Genomic DNA, 17517 nt, shown 5'->3' with positions numbered 1-17517 from the left:
ACACACAGAACGGATGTGTATTTTTGTCTCCAGTGTGATAGGCACGATTCACATTGACTGTGTCAGTGGAAGAGAGCGTACCAGCTCCATATACTCTTTATGAGAGGCCTGTGTTGTGCTGAGCTCCTGTCTCAGCTCTCTCCCTCTCTGATCGGCCTTGGCTGCCTCTCGTACCCCCTGCCGCCACTTCTCCCGCTCCTGCTCCAGATCCAGCTTCAGCCTGGACACTGTAGCCTGCAGACTGCTCATCTGAGCCATAGAGCAGCAATAATGCAACATTTATCATACACTACAGTTCAAAAGAATAATTTGTATACAGTAAGGATGCAATTAATTAATCAAAAGTGACAGTAAAGACATTTATAACTTCTATTTCAAATAAATCCTGTTCTTTTGAGCTTTCTATTCATCAGAGAATCCTGAAGAAAAATATTAGTTTCCACAAAAATATTAAACAACCCAAGTGTTTTCAACATTGATAATAATGCAGCTAGAAAAGGTTTTGATAGCACTTACAGCAATTATTAGTCTTAAGTTAAACGTTAAGTTAATGTTAGTTAACTAGCAACTGTTCGTTGTTAGTTCATGTCAGGTCAGGTCCAAAAAATAATACTAACAGATTCAACTTTTGATTTTAATAATGTGTTAGTAAATGTTGAAATTAACATGAACTATGATTAATAAATGCTTTAAAAGTATTTTTCACTGTTAGTTCATGTTAATTAATGTAGTTAACTAATGTTAACAACTGGAAATGTATTGCAAAGTAAAGAAAAATGTATCATGGTTTCCACAAAAAAATTAAACGGCAACACTGTTTTCAAATGATGATAATAATAATAATTGTTTCTTGAGCAGTAAATCAACATATTAGAATGATTTCTGAAGGATCATGTGACACCGAAGACTGGAGTAATGATGCTGAAAATTCAGCTTTTTTATTATAGAAATAAATTACATTTCAAAATATATTCAAATAGAAAACGGTTATTTTAAATGATAATATTTCACATTATTACTGTTTTTACTATATTTTTGGTCAAATAAATGCAGCCTTGGTGAGCAGAAGAGACTTATTTGAAGAAATCTTTTAACTTTTAAAGTTAGTTTACACCATCATAAAATATCACAAGACGTACTTTTCAAACTTTTTCTTTTTCCCAGGTTAACCAATATGGCCAGCTTTGACCCAACTAACTTAGTCCCATGATCAACCACCAGTTTGTACCGGCAGCTGATGACTAGCTTTGGACGGGTTAGAAACATTGTACAATCAGAATCAGTTTAAGCTAGCTTATTAATATGTGGCGTTCCCATAATACCTCTTGGTGGTGTTTTTGCTCTTGGTCATCTCTGGTCTCCAGTTGTCTCCTGCACAGCTGCAGCTGAGTCTGGCAGTTCAGCCCTTCCTCCTGCAGTCTGTGTGTGATGAGCTGCAGCTCAGAAACATGATCCTGGTGTGTGTTTATAAGCTTCTCCTGTTCACACAGCTACACAAACACAAACAGAAGGACAGATGACAATCACATTCTTTAATGATATTCATAATCCATATCTAGATTCAGTTTTAACTTTAATTAGTTTTACTTTAACTATTTTATTGCTATTGTGAAAAAATCTTGCATTTTGTGAGACAACAACAAAAACAAGAAACATTTTTCCTGGATGTCATGGATGATCTCAAAGCTGATTTGACCCTTGAGAAAAGTCTTTCAGTCACAGGCAGTGTGATCATTATCTTTTACAGTCTACTCATGTTTGGAAAGACATCAGGTGTCCAAAACTTCCATGAGGGCAGAGAAACAGTGACCATCTTCTATTTTTCTATGCAGAAGTTGAAAGAAAATGTGTTGTTCTGCTTCTTCAAATGAAACATCAGTGTTCACATGACATCCTTGACTTTTTGGGGGAAAAACAAAAACAAAACAAAAAACCAAAAAAAAACAAAACAACAACAATTCAGAACAGCAGGCAAACACGTAGCTACTGCATGCATTAATCCATATTGATATTGTCCTGGAAAGATGAAGTGAGCTTTCCTGATTTACTGAAAAAGCGTACTATAGAAATTTGTGCATCCTCTGTCACCATTTGTTAATTAATGAACTCTCAAGGCCTGTACACACCGGGACGAATATCGCACGCGTTTATCGTCAGCGTTTTCTGGAGACGTTTTTTGTGTTCACACCCAAGCGATTTTCACCGGCGATGCGCCGAGTGAAAGTGCAAATTCACTCCCTGACAGTATGTGGCGTTTGTGCTTAAAGGTGCTAAAGAGGATGTTTTGTTTTATACATTTTTGCAATATTACTTGAAACTGTCTTTACTAACTGATAAAAGACTATTTATTAGGTGCACTGAAAGTAATAATATTAATATACATCATCTGTGCACGAGGTAGGGCCTTAAAAACATCAGCCAATCGTTTATGCGATCATCACGTAAACGATTGGCCCTCTGGCTTGTCAATCACTGCCGTGACGTTCCTTGTGAGAGACGTGCGCGGATTGGCCCTCTGGCTTGTCAATCACTGCCGTGACGTTCCTTGTGAGAGACGTGCGCGGCTGCGCGCTCCAGTAACTTTCCACACTCCACAGGCGCCGCATGCAATGTTTTTGTCCGGAGACAGGAGTAACAACTGCAGATTATGTGTTACCTGCGGTGAGTCCGACATAATGAATCCACTAACACGACACAGCGAATGCCGGTGTTCCAATACGAGTGTTTACGAGTTTTGGGAGGCGTTCCTTCGAAGGAGGGGGGTTGTTCTTACGCATGCGCTCATTTCAAAAACTCAGTAACAGTCTTTGGATTCTCAGTCGACGAAAAAATCCTCTCTATCATCTTTAACGGTAGTGCAAATAAACATATTTATGATATTAATAAAGTTAAAGAAGATAAAAAAAATGCATATATAAAATGGCATACATACATACATATATATAGTGCAAGTGAACGGTAGTGTAAATAAACATATTTATGAAACAGACATTCTCAACTATATTTCTTGAATGTAAAAGTAAAAAAAAAGTAAAAATACAGATACACATCTGTGGCAGAGCACCCATAGCGTGCGTCTCAATCAGCTCTCTACTTCACTAGTCAGGGCACTGATCAGGGATTCGGCCACATTCATTTACATGGTATACTGATACACGACCTAGGAAGCTAGGGAGCTGTTTGAGACGCAGGGATAGTTTGTAGGGGTCTTCCTCGTCTACTTACTTTCTCTTGGTCGTCTTGTGTGCTCGGCAAGACCATTTTGTGCTTGAGCGCCACCAAGTCGTGTTTTACTGTAACTTCAGCAGCTCCAGGCACGTGAACAAAAGCGCCAATCTCATTGGTCGGCCAGTTTTTAACGCGGCGCGTCAAACCAAAAAAACGAATTTTTAAAAAAATGACGCTTTTCACGCCCTCGCGTTTTTCGCGTCGGTGTGCATACTCACATTGGCGCCCGTTGTTTAGTCACGAGGCGTTAAACGTCAGCGAAAATCGCGGAGGATATTCGTCCCGGTGTGAACAGGCCTTCAGGCATAAAGTTGTCACGTTTTGCCTTTGTTTCACTTTCATTTTCATTATGGATGTTTAGTTCGCTTGTCTTTGTTCCTATGTTCCCGCCATCATTAGTTGTCATGGTTACTCATTATGTTACTAATTGAAGCACATCTGATTTGTATTAAGTTCGTTTGCCTGTGTATTTAAGTCCTTCAGTTCTCCGCACTCATTGTCTAGTTCTGAATCATGTTTCAGTACACGCTGTTGATTTGTTTCTTTCCCTATATTGTTGAATTAAAAGCTAATGTTACTATTTACTCTAAACCTTCCTCTTCCTTATCCTTGCTGACCAGCCTGTGACAGCACTCAACAAGTGACAAAAATAATACCAGTTTGAAAACGGCCATTGCATTTTATCACAAAGCATTTTGAATGGTCAATCAAACATTATTTTTTATTTTAAACAATTAGAAATATGGGGGGCCAGACATGTAAATGAGGGGGCCTCCACAGGCCCCTTTGTGGCTACGCTAATGCATTAAACACTTTTTAATTTTCAAAAGATCAAGGCAAATTTTAATCTTCCTGATATAACCCCTAACAGTGCAGAGCATCACAGATAAACTGGAAAGGAGCTCCACGGCTGACATATTTCACTCAGGTGGCTGGCTAAATTAGAGATATACTCCTGCATGACAGATATTAAACTGGGATTAGGGAGATTAATTTAAAACTGTTACTGAGCAAGATACTTTTGCATCAGATCTGTGAAAGTTTCTAAAGATAGAAAAGTAAATTTACAACCAGATGAACAGGGCGAATAGCTTTGCTTCAGACTAAGCATCTCTTCAGCACAGAGAGGAGCAATAAAATCATATTTCCTCCTTGATTTGTACACGTTTACATCATTTAAACTATACTCTGGGTGCTAAATTAATTTTCAGTTGAAAACAAAAAAGTTCAGTTAATTTTCAAAAACCACATTTTTCTAAAATGTTTATCATGTTCACACCATTATACAGTGGTGTGCAAAAGTCTGAGGCCACAATGAAAATTAGGGTATTCAAGCGTCTAATTTAAACCTAACATATTAAGTTTGAGAATTTAAAAGGGCCCTATAATGCCCCTTTTCATAAGATGTAATATAAGATCATGTAATATAAGTCTCTGGTGTCCCCAGCTCAAAATACCCCACAGATCATTTATTATAGCTTGTCAAATTTGCTCCTATTTGGGTGTGAGCAAAAACAGGCCGTTTTTGTGTGTGTCCCTTTAAATGAAAATGAGCTGCTGCTCCCGACCCCCTTTCCAGAAGAGGGCGGAGCTTTAACAGCTCACACTTCAGTTGCTCAGCAACAACAAAGCTGGAGAATCTCACGCAGCCAAAATGAGGATTGTCAGTAACGGTGTTCAGCCTCACATTGATGGAGAGACTCAGGAAGAAGTTACAACTTTTAGAATGAAACTGGACATTTCTGAACGGTTAGTGGATAGATTTATGTAGTTGCTGTGGAGTTGATTCAACTCATCCACTAGCATGTGCCGTCATGTTAATATTTTGCACAAATCCAGCGTTGAATTGACCCTCGTTTGTGAAGCAGTCTGAAGTAAAATGACGGTATGGTAACAACACTCTACTACAACAACTCTTCCTCTTCTCTAAAGCAGCCCAACATGGCCTCGCCCCCTTTGTTACGTGTTCTCGGGGGCGGGGTTTATGTAAATTTTGGGGTTTGTGACGTCACCAACCCAGGAAGAAGCTCATTTTAGTCCCTACCAGCCGTTTGTTTTAGTCCTTAAAAAGCGATTTCTGTAAAAGAAAATGTGACCCGTCACGGAAACCAGGGACACAAGTCGGCAGCACAACATTTGCGCAAAATGAGAAAGAAGCTTTTTTTTTTTTCAAAATTGGTGATTTTCGTTTTTTTGCAGAATCTGTTAGTTGAGATCACGAAGAAGCCTCTCCGTGTTTGAGATAGCAGTATTGGTATATTTAGAAGCGTACATTTTAAGTTTGAAATCGGCTTGTTTTTCTGAGATTCTATCTCGCAGTAGGGGCGTGTCATTGTCTGTTTGTATTTCCTTACTGGAATCAGATACGCCGGCTTTTGTTTCTTTTGTTATTGCCCCCGCCCTCCAAGGGAAGCGTGGCTACTTAGTATGCAGCGCTGGCTCTGCTGGATTCTTTAGCTGCGGAAAAAAGTGGCGAATTATTGGACATTTAGAGGCAAACAGACGGTTACATCCACGAAGAAGACCCCGACAAAGAGAAAGTGTGCCCGAACGACTTATTTCATTGGAGGCAACGAGAATACTTTTCTTATGGGGTGAATTTCCATAAACATCAAAGTTTGTCGTTTTGTGTTCATTCTAAGAACACGTACACGTTTTCTCATGTGTCTATTGTTATTAGATAGCTCAGGACTGTCGTTTTAATTTAATTACTATAACGTGCTTTTAGATGGTAATGTTAGCATCTGCTATTAATTTGAATAACGCTTCAATTGCTTGAATTGACTGGTGTGAATGACTTAGCCCACGTAAACCTGCCTGTTAGAATTCTTGAATTGAATGTGATGCTAATAAGTTTAGCCCGTGGTGGAGAAAATGCTACTTAATATTCTTAACAAGGATTTACTAACGTAACAGTAAATGTATCAGATTAAATTCCTACTTAAGTAAAAGTATAAAGTATCCGTAGCCATAAAATTTGCATTATTAAGTCAAAAGTAAAAGTATGAAGAGTTTAATGTACAGGATTTTTTTAATCCTTTGACTCAAACCAGGTTTAACCACTAACTGAGGTCTAAACCAGGAAAGATAAATTACTGACATTTACAATGCACATTATCCTTTATTATTAATAGTATGCGGTCCGATTTTTCCCGTTGCGTCTGTCGTTGTTATGCAACCACGCAGCTTTACGGGGGGTATGGCTTATCTAAATGAGATGTAAATGAGCCCTATTGTCACTCCCAGCAGGTGAGAACAGGCGAGAACTGCACAAGTTTTAGAGGCATTTTCTCTCTTTAGAGCTTTTTTGAGTGCCTACCTTCAAATGGCCACAACTTCTCCAAATATTATCAGATTTCCATGGGTTACACATCGTTAGAAAGCTTGGAGACTACACTTTCAGAATCTAAAATGCCCCAGAACTGACTTGTGTCCCTCCTTTCCATGATTGGTCACAAATATCTCCCTTTGCATTGAACTTTGAGCGTCACAACTTTGCAGATGTTGTTTATGCTCAAACAGCAACATTACACACTAACTAGAGTTAAAAAAGTGAAATCATAATCAAGGACACCTTTAAACCTAACAAATTAAGTCTTAGAATTTAAGGGATTTAAAACAAAGAAACACTATGATGTAAAATAAAGAAATTTTTAATATTCAGCATATTTAGCAAATGTGTGACATTGATGAACATATGAACACCTGACCGTCAGATGTTCTTTCCTCTACAAGATGGATTATTCTCAAATCATGCTGGTCATCACAATCATCAGGTTTTACACCAACGTGTCAAGCTCGTGCTCTTCCACAAAGCCACATACACACATGAGAATGCATCCACCGCATACACGCATACAAGCTTGCTCTGTTCCTCAGGCACACAGTCATCAATACAGATCAATACAGGGGATCATGACCTTACAGAGGGCTTTGTGAAGCACTTTTGTTTAATAATCCTGCCGTTTAAAGCCCTGAATCAGTGCAGGATGAGTGTGAAATGGCTCTCACCTTAGTCTGCAGGGCTGAGAGAGTCTCTCTGCTGACGTCCAGCTCTTCCTGGATCTGCCGTTTCTCCTGCTGGAGTCTCACAGCTTCCTGTTGAGAGTTGAGCGCATCCTGTCTGCTGCTGCTGGCCTCTGCTCTCAAGCGCTCTACCAGCCTCCTGCAGAGAAGAACATGTGTTTTATTTTACCAAACTCCCTTCTCCATCAGTCCTGACATGAGTGCACTATAAAGGAGCAACAGATATGAGGATGTAATCACCACACCATCCTGCTGGAAATATGCTGGTCACCACTTTATGGTGTGTTTTTTAATGTAGGTCACTAGGGAAGACCAAAGGAAGTGGGATCATACCAAACCAGCACTAACCAGTATAAAGCCCAAAGTATACTTCACTTTTAATGCGTATGCGAGAGTCAGCGTACAGTGCGCATGACGCGAATTTCATCATCAGAAGAGTATGCGCCTACTGTACGCGCACCACAGGATTTTGTATCCGCACATACTTGTACGCACAGGTCGCGCATGTGCATTTAAATTTTTTTTTGCAGTAATTAGTTTATCCACAAGGTGGCAACCTTGCCCTGGGGGTGTCGATTCACAAGGTAGTCGAAGAAAACCTGCATCAACAGAACAGACCGGAACACATGCAAGCTACAGCGACAATGGAGGCCTATACAGACGACAGATTGTGTGAAGAGGTTAGAAAGTACCCTCATTTGTACAACTCTAGCATGAAAGAATACAAAGATGTTTACATGGGTTGTATCTCGTGGTGAGAGATTGCTTAAAACTGTGCATGTGTCGAACACCAGTGTATGTGTACAAGTCAAATGAAGTATATTTTGCAAGGCTGTGAGTTCGACAGTACATGTACACTAGCGTACATGTGAAAAAACTAAGTATACAAAGGGCTTAAACCAGACTGGAATTTATACTAGGGTTTCAAAATTGAACAAAAGTTTTATGGATATGAAACAACATCAGGGTGAGTAAATGATGACAGAATTTTAAATTTCTTAATTGCTTAATTTCTTTAAGCTAAGTCTCGTGTAGCCAGCCAGTATAAAGTCTGGTACATTTTCAATCTTATTCTGGCCAAGAGCTGCTAATTACAGTGGAAAAGTCTGACTGTCATTTAAAGCAATCAGTCACCGTTTATGATGTTTTTCGAGGCCATTATGCAGATAAAGCTAAAACAGTTGATGCCACAATAAAAAAGTAATCAAATAATTACACAACAACAAACAACTGCAAAAATGGGTAAATAATGAACTTTGTTATTATAATTTCAAATCTATTAGTTAGCAAGTCATTATTTTACAGAGAGGCCTACAGAAAAATACAGTTTTGCTTGTGGATATCCAATCTACTTGCTACCAACAAAATCCCCTCAAAAATGCAACAAAAATCTTTTCAAGTAATTTTAAAAATTAGATGCTACATGCAAACATTTACAAATCCAGCGATTAGTTCTCCCTCAAAAATACTTATTGTATAAACCTTGTATTTGTTTCTTGTCTTGTTCCTGTAGCCAAAACAGCTTGGTGGAATCATGGGCTTGATTCTCAGAGAATGTGTGAACAGATAATATGCAATGTAAGCTTCTTTGGGTAAGAGTGACTGCCAAATGTGTAAAGTCCATTGTGAAAAAGAAGTGCACACATTTGAATTGAATGTGCACCTGTAGTGTACTTTAAATTTTAAAAGTGTATTAAAAAAAAAGAAACTACTTGCAAACAACATAAATAAACTAATAAATACATTAATTAAGTGTACTTAGAGTAGACTTTCATGACTGTTTTTAACACACTTATGTACAATTTTAAAAAGTGCACTTTGTAATAATGTCAAAACATAAGGAAATCATTATGTTTTAATAATCCTGTCATGCTTTAAATAAGTACACTTAATTTGATATGTTGACTAACATACTAAAGCACAAGTATTTTATAATAATTTTAACTGTAGTATGTTATTTGATAATACATTTAAGGTTAATATATTTTAAATGTGCTAAATTGCAATTCCATCATTACAATGTGTAATTGCAAATATACAAACCCGATTCCAAAAAAGTTGGGACACTGTACAAATTGTGAATAAAAAAGGAATGCAATAATTTTTAAATCTCATAAACTTATATTTTATTCACAATAGAATATAGATAACATATCAAATGTTGAAAGTGAGACATTTTGAAATGTTATGCCAAATATTGGCTCATTTTGGATTTCATGAGAGCTACACATTCCAAAAAAGTTGGGACAGGTAGCAATAATAGGCCAGAAAAGTTAAATGTACATATAAGGAACAGCTGGAGGACCAATTTGCAACTTATTAGGTTGGGTGTGGGATTGGGTATAAAAAGAGCCTCTCAGAGTGGCAGTGTCTCTCAGAAGTCAAGATGGGCAGAGGATCACCAATTCCCCCAATGCTGCGGCGAAAAATAGTGGAGCAATATCAGAAAGGAGTTTCTCAGAGAAAAATTGCAAAGAGTTTGAAGTTATCATCATCTACAGTGCATAATATCATCCAAAGATTCAGAGAATCTGGAACAATCTCTGTGCGTAAGGGTCCAGGCCGGAAAACCATACTGGATGCCCGTGATCTTCAGGCTCTTAGACGGCACTGCATCACATACAGAAATGCTACTGTAATGGAAATCACAACATGGGCTCAGGAATACTTCCAGAAAACATTGTCGGTGAACACAATCCACCGTGCCATTCGCCGTTGCCGACTAAAACTCTATAGGTCAAAAACGAAACCATATTTAAACATGATCCAGAAGCGCAGGCGTTTTCTCTGGGCCAAGGCTCATTTAAAATGGACTGTAGCAAAGTGGAAAACTGTTCTGTGGTCAGACGAATCAAAATTTGAAGTTCTTTTTGGAAACCGGGACGCCATGTCATCCGGACTAAAGAGGACAAGGACAACCCAAGTTGTTATTAGCACTCAGTTCAGAAGCCTGCATCTCTGATGGTATGGGGTTGCATGAGTGCGTGTGGCATGGGCAGCTTACACATCTGGAAAGGCACCATCAATGCTGAAAGGTATATCCAAGTTCTAGAACAACATATGCTCCCATCCAGACGTCGTCTCTTTCAGGGAAGACCTTGCATTTTCTAACATGACAATGCCAGACCACATACTGCATCAATTACAACATCATGGCTGCGTAGAAGAAGGATCCGGGTACTGAAATGGCCAGCCTGCAGTCCAGATCTTTCACCCATAGAAAACATTTGCCGCATCATAAAGAGGAAGATGCGACAAAGAAGACCTAAGACAGTTGAGCAACTAGAAGCCTGTATTAGACAAGAATGGGACAACATTCCTATTCCTAAACTTGAGCAACTTGTCTCCTCAGTCCCCAGACGTTTGCAGACTGTTATAAAAAGAAGAGGGGATGCCACACAGTGGTAAACACGGCCTTGTCCCAACTTTCATGAGATGTGTTGATGCCATGAAATTTAAAATCAACTTATTTTTCCCTTAAAATGATACATTTTCTCTTTTATTCACAATTTGTACAGTGTCACAACTTTTTTGGAATCGGGTTTGCATTTAAATACGGTATACAAATTTTAATAGAAATGATGGTTACACTTTATTTTAAGGTGTCCATGTTAAAATGTAATTATACATTTAAGTAATATTAATTAACTACATGTACTTATTATAGGGTTAGGATTAGGGTTAGATAAGTACAGTAGTCTAGTACTATAGTATAGTAGTCCTATAGTAACTACATGTAATGTGTAACAAGGACACTGTAAAATAAAATGTTACGAAAATGACAGTAAAAAATATTTTAGTTCATATATATTTGCTAGTACATTCAGCAGTACAATTCAACCATACTTCAAAGACAAAAGAATTATGATATATAATTCTTAAAAGTATGCAAAAGTGTCCTTTTTCACAAGGGGTTGTTTAACAGCCAACCATTCTTGTGTGCAATATACATCAGATGATTAGTGGGCTGTCTGAAGCCAAGTCTAGTTGGTCTTTTTAGCAGGGCATGGAGTGCAGGATTTTTATTTACAGAAAAAATTGTGTATGGGCATGAGAGAATGAGACACTTCGGTCCACAGCAAAACATCTTCACCTTGACTAGTCAGTCAAACAGACCAGAACACATCTTAATTGAGGCATGATAACATGCAGGAATGGTAAGCACGAGAGAGAGGTTCGATTTAATTAGAGAAGGCAAGCATGAATATTTAATGAGCGGAGGTGAAACTAATTACGAGAGCAGGGCGACGATGAGCTCATGCACCGTTTCAGCATGGATCAACAAATCACACCCTACTACAACAAATCAGACCCACCACAGCGTCTCAAATCACTCCCAAAACACTGGAAATCCAAGAGAAAAACTTATCGCAGCAGAAATGAGAGGTGTTGACCAACCCAAACCTTCAGAAGAAACCCAAGTGAAAGACAGTCCTAAAGAGGGTGTCTGGGCACTGAAGCAGGCTGTTGACTAGGTGATGTGTCACTTTTTCAGGAGTTGAAGAGCATGGGGAGATCCCGCAAAAGCCCCACGTGGCTCTCTTACCTCTTTCTCTGCCATTGGCGAAGCGACCACGGTAACAGCTAATCGATCGCTCGCGAAATCCCCCAGCACACCCTCGCCGGGAATGATCAATATCCCTAGCAATTAGAATCCCCTATCTGCATGGCTGCAGGGACCTCGGGGTAGATCTGTGGCCCACAAACACCCAATTTAGTCCTCAACTTACCACTTAATTACTAAATCCTCTGTAATGTGTATTGGCAGATGGGAAGTTGTGCTACGCACCAGCGGATGGCTGACTGAACAAGAGACCTTTGGCAAGGTGCTAGTTAAGATGCGCTTGCTCGTCTTCTTCCAGCCAGTTAAACATCTGATTTCACACATGGATCCAGACCCACGGTGATTCCTCCATTGAGCGGCACACCTTCTCATAGGAGGGCAGCGCAGGAGGTAAAAGTAGCAAAAACACACTCTGAACCGTCCTGAGAATTGCAGCTTCGCTTAATAACACTCAATTAGTGTCAGAGACAGTGACGCAGTGGACTGTGCTCATACTCAGGACATGTAAGAGCTGTTGGCTCATTGGGAACATGGTTTAAAGAGATAGTTCACCCAAAAATGAAAATTATCCCATGATTTACTCACCCACAAACCATCCTAGGTGTATGTGACTATCTTCTTTCAGACAAACACAATCGGAGATATATTTAAAAATATCCTGGCTCTTCCAAGTTTTATAATGGTAGTGAATGGGGGGCGTGTTTTGAAGCCCCCCAAAAATGCATCCATCCATCATAAATATAATCCATACAGCTCCAGGGAGTTATTAAAGACCTTCTGAAGCGAAGCTCTGATTGTGTTTGTCTGAAAGAAGATAGTCAAATACACCTAGGATGGCTTGAGGGTGAGTAAATCATGGGATAATTTTCATTTCACTATCCCTTTAAGTCTCAGTCCCATTTCCATCCTCTCTCCCCCTAACTGATGCTCAGTGTTGGGCACGTTACTTTAAAAAATTAATTAGTTATAGTTACTAGTTACTTCTCACAAATAGTAACTGAGTTAGTAACATAGTTACATCATTATAAAAGTAACTAATTACCAGGAAAAGTAACTATTGAGTTACTTAAAAACAATAAAAAAATAAAATATGTAAAATAACTTGGATGCCCCTAATATTAAATATACTGTAAGCAGGGCATGACATTAACTTTTTTGCTCACCAGCCACTGTGGCTAGTAGTTTTCCAAAGTTACTAGCCACTGAGCATTTTCACTGGCCACAATTTTGATGTTGGTAAATTACATTTTATATGATTAAAGTTGACTTTGTTATGCTTAAATTACTTTATTTTGAGTCATTTTACTTGATTTAGAAGATTTAAAACCCTTTCAAACTTTTAAATGCAGATTGACCACCCAAATCAAGACTACACTGTATGTCAGCTGGTATGTACAGGTGGGCAAGAGGTGGACAATATGAGCATGGGCTAATATGGGAAATTGTATAAGTTATTTGTGTTAGGCTATATAAACGAACAAAGAAGCAAATTACAAAAACAATAGTAAATTAAAAATAATCTTTTTTTCAGATTATTTAACATCTTTTGTTGTTTGATTTACATTAATAACAGCTGAATGACTGCTGAATGCATGGACATAACTAATTATTCTTGATCCAACTCGTGACTCGTGATCCGCTCTTGCTCAAGACATGAAATTTCTCTACTGTACTATATCTGTTGTATTAAAGAAAACTTAGTTTCATATTTATGTTTAAATATTCCTATGTTATGTTTTAAATTTATCTATTTGATTATGAAAAGTGAACAGATGCATCATAAGATGTGCAATATATCGGGAGACATGGAGTGAGTCAGACATGATTTTGACCACTTCATTAAGTTTTGTTTTGTAGAAAGCCTTTCTTTAAAGTGAATTTCATTTTGTAAAAATTGTATCTTAATTTTAATCAATGTTTCATCAACCAATTGCCTGGATTTAATAAATAAGAAGCAAATATAGCAGACAATATAATCATGACATGGAGGCGCCGGCGCGATCACTGGTGCGTGAACTGGAGCACGTCTTATAGGCTAAATAAACCGAAACTCAGCGTATAGGCTGCTTGCCTCACAGACATGAGAAAAATATCTATAGAAAGCTTGAAATATCTACTTTAAAACAAAATAATTAAAAACGAAAAGAAATAGGCTACTCTGATTATGTAATCTGAATGAAATATGCATTCTTAGTTGCCTATGCGGAGATGATGAGAGTCAGTAATGTCAACTTCATCTTTGCAGCCGACACTGATTCAGAAACATTTCTTTATTAATAAACAATTCAAATGTATCCTTGCTGTTTTTGTCACATTCATAATCATTACTTTTGCCGGTCCTTTATGGCAAGCTTTATGCATGCGCTTGAGTGCTATATAGCCTATATTACGTAAACACTCATTATTATGGTTTATTCTCTCCAGTATTTAAGAAATTAAATTAATAGAAATGTGATTAGTCAACTAGTGGCTTAAATGAACAACTACTAGTGGACTAGAAAAAAAACATATTTCACATATTTTCGATCCAGCATGTCACAAAGGGTATTCTGGTTTGAGATCGCGCTCCGCTCTTATGCTCACATACACACACACACACACACAGAGCATCGTACATTATTAAAAGTTTAAAATTATATTTGTGTATGACTAACCCCAACACACACCAGAGAAAAAAACTTTGCAAGTCCTATGGCTGAGAGAGAGCCTACTTGGATGAAAACCGCTTCAGTGAGCTCAATTATAGTAACGGCGCATTTTTTTTGTCAGTAACGGGAGAAAAGGTAATTTGTTTGATTACTCGTTGCTGAAAAAAGTAACGCTGTTAGTAACACTGTTTATTTATAACACCGTTATTCCCATCACTGCTGATGCTGCATGCAACATTGTGCTTGGTACGTTTATGTCTTCAAACCAACTTTGGTCTCCAGCCTACAAACTTTAAATCCTATCTGGCTAGCGCGCTTCCCATAATGTTTATGCGTTAGGTCAGTAGGCGGTCTTTTCTGGCTGTTCGAATGCATTCGACCACATTAGTGTCTACACTACGAAAGCAATCCGGTCGAATGTGTTTTCGACTACCTCTATAAGTGGTCAAAAGTGGACATGCTCAAAACATTACACACCCAGTTTACACCTGTATTTAGTGTCGTCCACTTGTGGTCCAATCGACCAAAACACATCTTAGTTCTACAAGGTGGAAACAGAGCCAAAAACACAAAGGTGCAAGACTGTGTTCTTAATGGCTGTGTTAAAAGAAAGAACTACAATACCATGAAGCATTACGAATGACAATCAAATGAAAAACAATGGAGAAATATAAAACTATTGATTATACATTGCCCGGCCAAAAAAAAAAAAAAAAAAAAAGTTGAAGTTTTGACTTTGGGCAAATACTTAAGAATCTATGAATGAATCATTATTACAGCGATTATGTTTCTAGCATGTTATATGTTTGGCAACAGTTCTTTTAACCCTTATTGATGGAGTGTGTGGCTTTTCATTTCTTAAACAACCATGTAGAAAGACGCATCATGGCCATATTCCAGGATGACAATGTCAAGATTTATCAGGGTTAAAATTGTGAAAGAATGGTTCAGAGAGCATGAAGAATCATTTTCACACATGAATTGGTGCCTCTGAGTCCTGATCTTAACCTCAGTGTAAGTGTCTGGGATGTGCTGGAGGAGACTTTACAGAGTGCTCACCTCTTGCATTGTCAATCCAAGATCTTGACCAAAAATTGATGCACCTCTTGATGGAAATAACATCACAACATTTATTTTCATCGAGAGGTGCATCATTTGTTGGTCAAGATCTTATATTAACACTGCAAGAGGTGAGCACTCTGTAAAGTCTCCTCCAGCACATCCCAAACAAATACACTGAGGTTAAGATCAGTGCCAATTCATGTGTGAAAATTATCCCAACAATTCTTTCACAGTTTAAGCCTGATGAATCTTGACATTGTCATCCTGGAATATGGCCATGATACATCTTAATACATGGTTGTTTAAGAAATGAAAAGCTACACACTCCATCTTTTAGGGTTAAAAGAACCGTTGCCAAACATATAACATGCTAGAAACATAATAATCACTATAATAATGATCCATCCATAGACTCTTAAGTATTTGCCTATGAAAATCCAAACTTTTTTTTTTTTTGGCCGGGCAGTGTATATAGAAAGACATTTTACATGTATTAAATATATGCATATTATGCATACAAATATTTAAATTATTATTTGATTATTTAAAAAATAATATACCTATGGCTTAAAAAAAAGCATATACCATCGATTAACAACCTCAGACCTCACAATAGGTCTGTCTTTAGAGGTTCTTTTCTATAAAGATCCATAAAGATTAATCCATAAAGATTAGCTTGCATTTAACCTGAAATATTTCTACAATAGACCTGCCCCAAACTCGGAAAGTCAGGGCTCAAAGAAAATCCAGAGTTCCCCACTGGTAATACTGGCATTGTGGTGGCGTTCATGTGCGCTCATCTGGTAAATACGATCATTCAGACATGACTTGAAGGCAGTATAAAGCTGAGAAATTTAATCGGCTCATAGCTTCGCTAGCAGCCTTAATATGAGTGTGATATGAGAGTGTCATCAGAGTTTGGAAAGCTGTCTGCTGTAATATGCAGTCCAAATAATCACTCAAACTGCATTTGAGCACACTGCAAAAACAGGCCATGCTGATCTTTGCTCACAGGTGTTCAATTCTGAACACTGAACCATTTTTAAAACAATTTGTGTAACATGCAAGAATACACGGTTACTTTTGAATGGCTACAATGTTTTTTTTCCCCCCATATAATGGTGTAGATATGGTATCTACGAGCAGGGGCTAACTGAACCAAGAAGAACCCTGGTTTGAGCTTACCGTGAGTCCTGCAGCTCCTGCTGGCTGTTTTCCAGACTGTCTGTTATTCTCTTGAGCTCTGCCTGCAGTCTCCTCTGGGCTTTCTCTGCCCGCACCACCTCCGCCACACGCTCGGAGAGCTGCTCCTGAGCCAGACGCTGACCTCCCTCAAACAGCTGCACCTTCTCCTGCTGCCGCGTCAGCTCCTGGGCTAAAACACACGCATGTATAAAACGTGATATCTGTGAAGACCTCACCTCAAGAGAGTGTCAGAGTTTTGGATTTGTATAAAAATATATATGTACAACTATTCAAAAGTTTGGGGTTCATAAAAATATTTAGATTTTTTTTTTTTAAAGTCTCTTAAGCTCCTCAAGGCTGCATTTATTTGATCAAAAATACATTAAAAACAGTAATAGTAATATTGAGATATATTATTACCATATGAAATAACTGTTTTCTATGGAAGCTTGTTTGACATTTTTCTGACATTTTTCTCAGAATTGCGAGATATAAAGTGAGAATTGTCTGATATAAAGTGAGAATTTCATGATATAAAGTCAGAATTGCAAGACAAAGTCAGAATTTCATGATATAAAGTCAGAATTGTGAGTTATAAAGTCAGAATTTCATGATATAAAGTCAAAATTGTGAGTTATAAAGTCAGAATTGTGAGTTATAAAGTCAGAATTGGCTGATATAAAGTCGAAACTGCGTGATATAAAGTCAGAATTGTGAGTTATAAAGTCAGAATTGCGAGTTATAAAGTCAGAATTGTCTGATATAAAGTCAGAATTGCAAGTTATAAAGTCAGAATTGTCTGAT

General features: G+C 38.0%; 1 protein-coding gene across 1 annotated transcript in view; it reads right to left on the bottom strand.

The window, feature by feature from the left end:
• Nucleotides 1-17517, bottom strand: part of LOC125264079 (polyamine-modulated factor 1-binding protein 1-like) — a 72951-nt gene that overhangs the window by 20344 nt on the left and 35090 nt on the right. Inside the window, exons 13-16 of the mRNA XM_048183324.1 lie at nucleotides 16714-16903; nucleotides 7240-7393; nucleotides 1323-1490; nucleotides 82-249 (exon numbers count right to left, since the gene is read on the bottom strand). Of these exons, the coding sequence (XP_048039281.1) occupies nucleotides 82-249; nucleotides 1323-1490; nucleotides 7240-7393; nucleotides 16714-16903 (680 nt within the window). The remainder of the gene's footprint in view (nucleotides 1-81; nucleotides 250-1322; nucleotides 1491-7239; nucleotides 7394-16713; nucleotides 16904-17517) is intronic.

This window comes from Megalobrama amblycephala, linkage group LG3 (assembly GCF_018812025.1).
Source record: "Megalobrama amblycephala isolate DHTTF-2021 linkage group LG3, ASM1881202v1, whole genome shotgun sequence".
Classification (NCBI taxonomy): Eukaryota; Metazoa; Chordata; class Actinopteri; order Cypriniformes; family Xenocyprididae; genus Megalobrama; species Megalobrama amblycephala.
Note: the sequence above shows the minus strand (reverse complement) of the source record. Positions and strands in the feature narration are given on the sequence as shown.